We start from the raw sequence: 4,411 nt of genomic DNA on the forward strand, positions 1-4,411 counted from the left end.
ATATGTGATCACCATGTCATGCACATATGGTTGTGATGCATGTGCCTGGTGTACCCTTATCAGACGGATAGTCATGATGGGTATAACGGGCTTGTTATGTTTTACCCCAGTGTCACTTTGATGGCATGCACTGCTCTCTCACTCGATGATAATAATAATAAAAATAATAATAATAATAATAATTCAAGCTGTCTGTAAATTACCTTTACAATTTGGAAAATTCGGAAAAAAATAATGAGGCTAACTCAGCAGAGTTTATTGGCAAAGAAATAAAATTTTATTAGAAACACGAGAACACTTGCACATGGGCTCCATTGGTTGAAAGCATTACATCTAGGCGATACAATGCAATACATTACGGAAGTTGTAAAGGTAATTTATGAACTTCCTGCAATGATGTATGAAAGAAATCTTTGATTATTATACTCAAAACAAAAATATTGACACTCACCATGCATTCGTAAGAATTCGTTTCTTTTCGGTTCACGCATCTTGCAAGTGGGTGGCACTCTTCATTTGTTGGACAACTGTTTGATTGTTTAAAGCATCCTCGCGTTTGGTTTCCAACGTAGCCTGTGTTACACTCACCACACCTAAAACCTCCCTAAATTTTCAAGCAAGGAGTAAAAAAAAAAAAATTATAATAGAAATTTGTGATGGCAACTATGGCTACAAATTTGTTGGAATTCACAGGTGATTATTATACGTTTATTAAGATAATTAATTTGGTTAAAACATTTTTTATTATTGGAATATGAAAAAAATATTCAGTAAAAAATGAAAATAATAATTGCATATGACAAAAATTTTCCCCTCAGTAAGTACAGGAGAGAATTCTTGAGGTTTCACCTTTATTTGTGATCGTCAGTAGAAGCAGAACATTATTTTAACTGTTTATGTTTTAATAATTAAATCATTAGATAAATTTGTACGACTATATATTTGCAAGCTTAGAGAAAAAAATTGTTTAAATATTTTAGATCACTTTCATACAACAGCTTAAAACTAAAATATGTCATGTTAAATTTCGTCTCACAAACGACTTATTATTTTAAAAGGGGTCTCTCTTTAGCTCTCTCTGTCCATTTACAAGCCTCATTACTTTGAGCATAAGCCCAGAACTTATGTTGAAACAGATGAGAGAGGAGACTCATCCCCTACTGGGTTGGATGCTCTTACATCGCAGGTAATTTTTAAAAAACATGTCTTGAGATGCTTAGTTACGGTTCTTAGCTTTTCTTTTATTTTTCTTTAGCCAAAGTCCCGCTAAGAGGTATTGCGTTGTGTTAGGAATCAATTTTACAAGCTACACGAATTGAACTCAGCACTTTCACGAAACTACAGTAAAATAGTAACTAAATGGATCTCCGTCGTTTCTGAAGATAAAGATTCAGTTGTTCCATCAACTGAATTACCTGAATAGTATGTAAATGGTTGAGTATTCCTCTGGCACATATACGCTTAACATAATTCTCAGGCAGATTCAGAATGACGCAGTGTGTATGACACGGCTATACTTTTAAATAAAAGGTAAAATCCACCCAATGGGGTTCTGCACCCATTCCGTCTGCTCAGTTTCCCTCTCAAGGATTGACTTGAACTGTATTATTAGTAGACGACATTTGTCTAAATTTCAACGTAATGGGATTGAACACGGTGCCTCGTGATTGCGAAGCGAATTTCTTACAGGCTTGTTGTAGCCCATCGTGTGGTATCTACTTTGAGTAGTGGCTCTTAAGCGGCCTGCCGCAAGAGGTATCTCACTGTAGTGAAAGAAATTTCTAGATGCGTCGCAGAAAATTCGTATAATGCCTATCCATTAGTATGGATCTGTAAATCGAATTATTTATAATTGTGTATGTATGTATGTATGTATGTATGTATGTATGCATGCATGCATGTATATATGTATGTATGTATGTATGTATGTATGTATGTATATACGTATGTATGCATGTATATACGTATGTATGTATGTATAAATGTATGTATGTATGTATGTGTGTATGTATGTATGTTCTCTTCTGTTGTTAATTATCTAAATTCTTCCTCTGAAGAGGTAGATGGTTTTTAACATCGTTGGAATGTAGATAACGGAAATAGTGTCACATTTTAAACTTGAGAAAAGTTTTGAATATTTTTACTGTTCCATAAACGGATTTTATTTGTAATGTGCGAGTTAGTTGGTTCATTTCTTTTTCTGAAAATCCAAGCTTATCCAGACTGTCAAACTGTCACAAAACCAAGTGCACCAATTACTATTGGTATAAATGTAAGTTTTTAATTTGGATATAGAAGCTGGCGGTTTCGAAATAGTTGCCAATAGTTATCCTATTTTTGTATGTATGTATGTATGGTGTTAGGTTGGATGTTGAATATTGGGAGCAGATGACGGAACATCGATCGGTTTGTAAAAAGTGATCTGGAATGGTTAAGCATTTGAAACACGGAGAATCGAACTTCGTAAGTAGAACTTATATATATATATATATGTATGTATGTATGTATGTATGTATGTATGTATGTATGTGTGGTGTGTGTGTGTGTGTGTGTGTGTTTGTGTTTTTGTGTGTATGTGTGTGTGCGTGTGAGTGGCTGAGTGAGCGTGCGTGTATGTGTATATAATATATGTATATGTATATATATATATGACACAGGTTTCTGCACAGCTGTCGTTTACCAAATTCACACATAAGATATTGATCGGACCAGTGCTAGCTGTCTAAGATGCTCGGCAATGAGACTAAACTCTAAACCACTTGTTTGCGAAACGAACCTCTTAATCACATACCGATACCTGCTACATGCACTTTATGTTAATAAAAGCATCTAAACAATTATCAAAAGTAATTACCGGTAGATTTATGCATCTTGAATTGGGTACACAACCTCCATTGTTCATTTTGCATTCGTTGATATCTTCGCAAATCTGATTGAAAAAAGAAATATATATATATATATATATAAAATATTTATCAATTTTTATAGGTAAAAGTTTGACAGTGATCACCAAGTTTCGGTTTATTAGCAGACGACATATAAAAATGATGTGAATAACCATAAAAAATATACACAACAAAATGAAATAAAATTACTGTCTAATTTTTATGTAATCTATGTTGACAATAAAAAGCGATTTCACATATATACATGGTAGAAGTCAACCCGCGGCCGAATAAGACTACTTCCTAAACGCAGTAAGTCCAAGCAATGTTCCAAGAATCCAAGCAATGTTCCAAGAATCCAAGAAATTTTCGTGATTGAATTTTTTTTGAGTGCACAGCACTGAACCTGCAGTCAGTTGTAAAACCAGCGGCAGAACGATTAGAAACCGACTGCACTTGCTTTTTCTTTTCTTTTTTTTAATATACGAGTTTATCTTCTCCTAGAAGGAAATTCTAATGAGAACTGGGGTTTTTCACTCCTAATGGTTCAATGTGAAACCAACATTTACTTGCTTTTATTTGTAGCTTTATTCAAATTCTGCCAAGGTCGACTTTGCCTTTCATGCTTTCGGGGTCAATGAAATGAGTACCAGTTGAGCCGTGGGGGTCGATGTGATTGACTTACTCATCCCCCAAAATTTCTGGCCTTGTGCCTTTAGTAGAAATGATTATTTATAGTTTTATATGTTCTTCGAGATCCACTTATGGGGCTATAACAGAAGATACTTACTCAAGGGGCTGCACAGTTTGACTGAACTCATAACCATGTGGTTGCAATGCGAGTTTCTTAACCACCTGGTCACCCTTACGCCTATACCTATATCAAGATGAGAAGCGCCAAGTCACATATGATCGTGTCATTGGAAGAAACGTTCGTTGTTATTGAAAAATTACACTGTACGCCGAATGTATCGCGTTATATATTGTATTATAGTATTTTTTTCATCACGTTTTCTGTCTTAAATGACATGTCTTTATATCTTAATAACTGCGTTTGTAATTTTCTTTAGCACTCTGGAAATTTTGTTTTGATTTTTTTTAGTGCTCCCAGCTTATAACGGTTTAAAGTTGTACATCTCGTACAATTAATTAGTGTCAGACCAGACTGTCTTGACATAACATAATAAAAAAAAATCTTGTCCCATTCTGTATTATATATATATATATATATATATATATATATATAAAGTGTAGTATATTGCCACTTAAGTGTGACTGACCCCTAGGGGTGGATGTTACTGTTGCTTTTAGCCCCAGGAGGACATCTCCTCCAGCTGGCTTATCGACACACGACTGTGTCCTGTTTGCCAAGGGAAGTTATCCCTCTCACCTCGATCTGCAGCACGAACGTATCCGGATTTCAGGGTTATTTCCCTTCGTCGGCGTTCGACAGCTGATGACCTTGGTGAGAGAGACAAAAACCTGGCAAACTTATATCTTCTTTTCCAGTGAAATTCTTCACTGAT

The 4,411-nt window shown here is 34.9% G+C and overlaps 1 protein-coding gene across 1 annotated transcript in view; it reads right to left on the bottom strand.

Moving 5' to 3' along the window:
* LOC106872747 (cartilage oligomeric matrix protein) overlaps positions 1-4,411 on the bottom strand; it is a 130,240-nt gene that overhangs the window by 28,901 nt on the left and 96,928 nt on the right. The window contains exons 10-11 of the mRNA XM_014919838.2: positions 2,855-2,929; positions 452-604 (exon numbers count right to left, since the gene is read on the bottom strand). Of these exons, the coding sequence (XP_014775324.1) occupies positions 452-604; positions 2,855-2,929 (228 nt within the window). The remainder of the gene's footprint in view (positions 1-451; positions 605-2,854; positions 2,930-4,411) is intronic.

This window comes from Octopus bimaculoides, chromosome 2 (genome assembly GCF_001194135.2).
Source record: "Octopus bimaculoides isolate UCB-OBI-ISO-001 chromosome 2, ASM119413v2, whole genome shotgun sequence".
Classification (NCBI taxonomy): domain Eukaryota; kingdom Metazoa; phylum Mollusca; class Cephalopoda; order Octopoda; family Octopodidae; genus Octopus; species Octopus bimaculoides.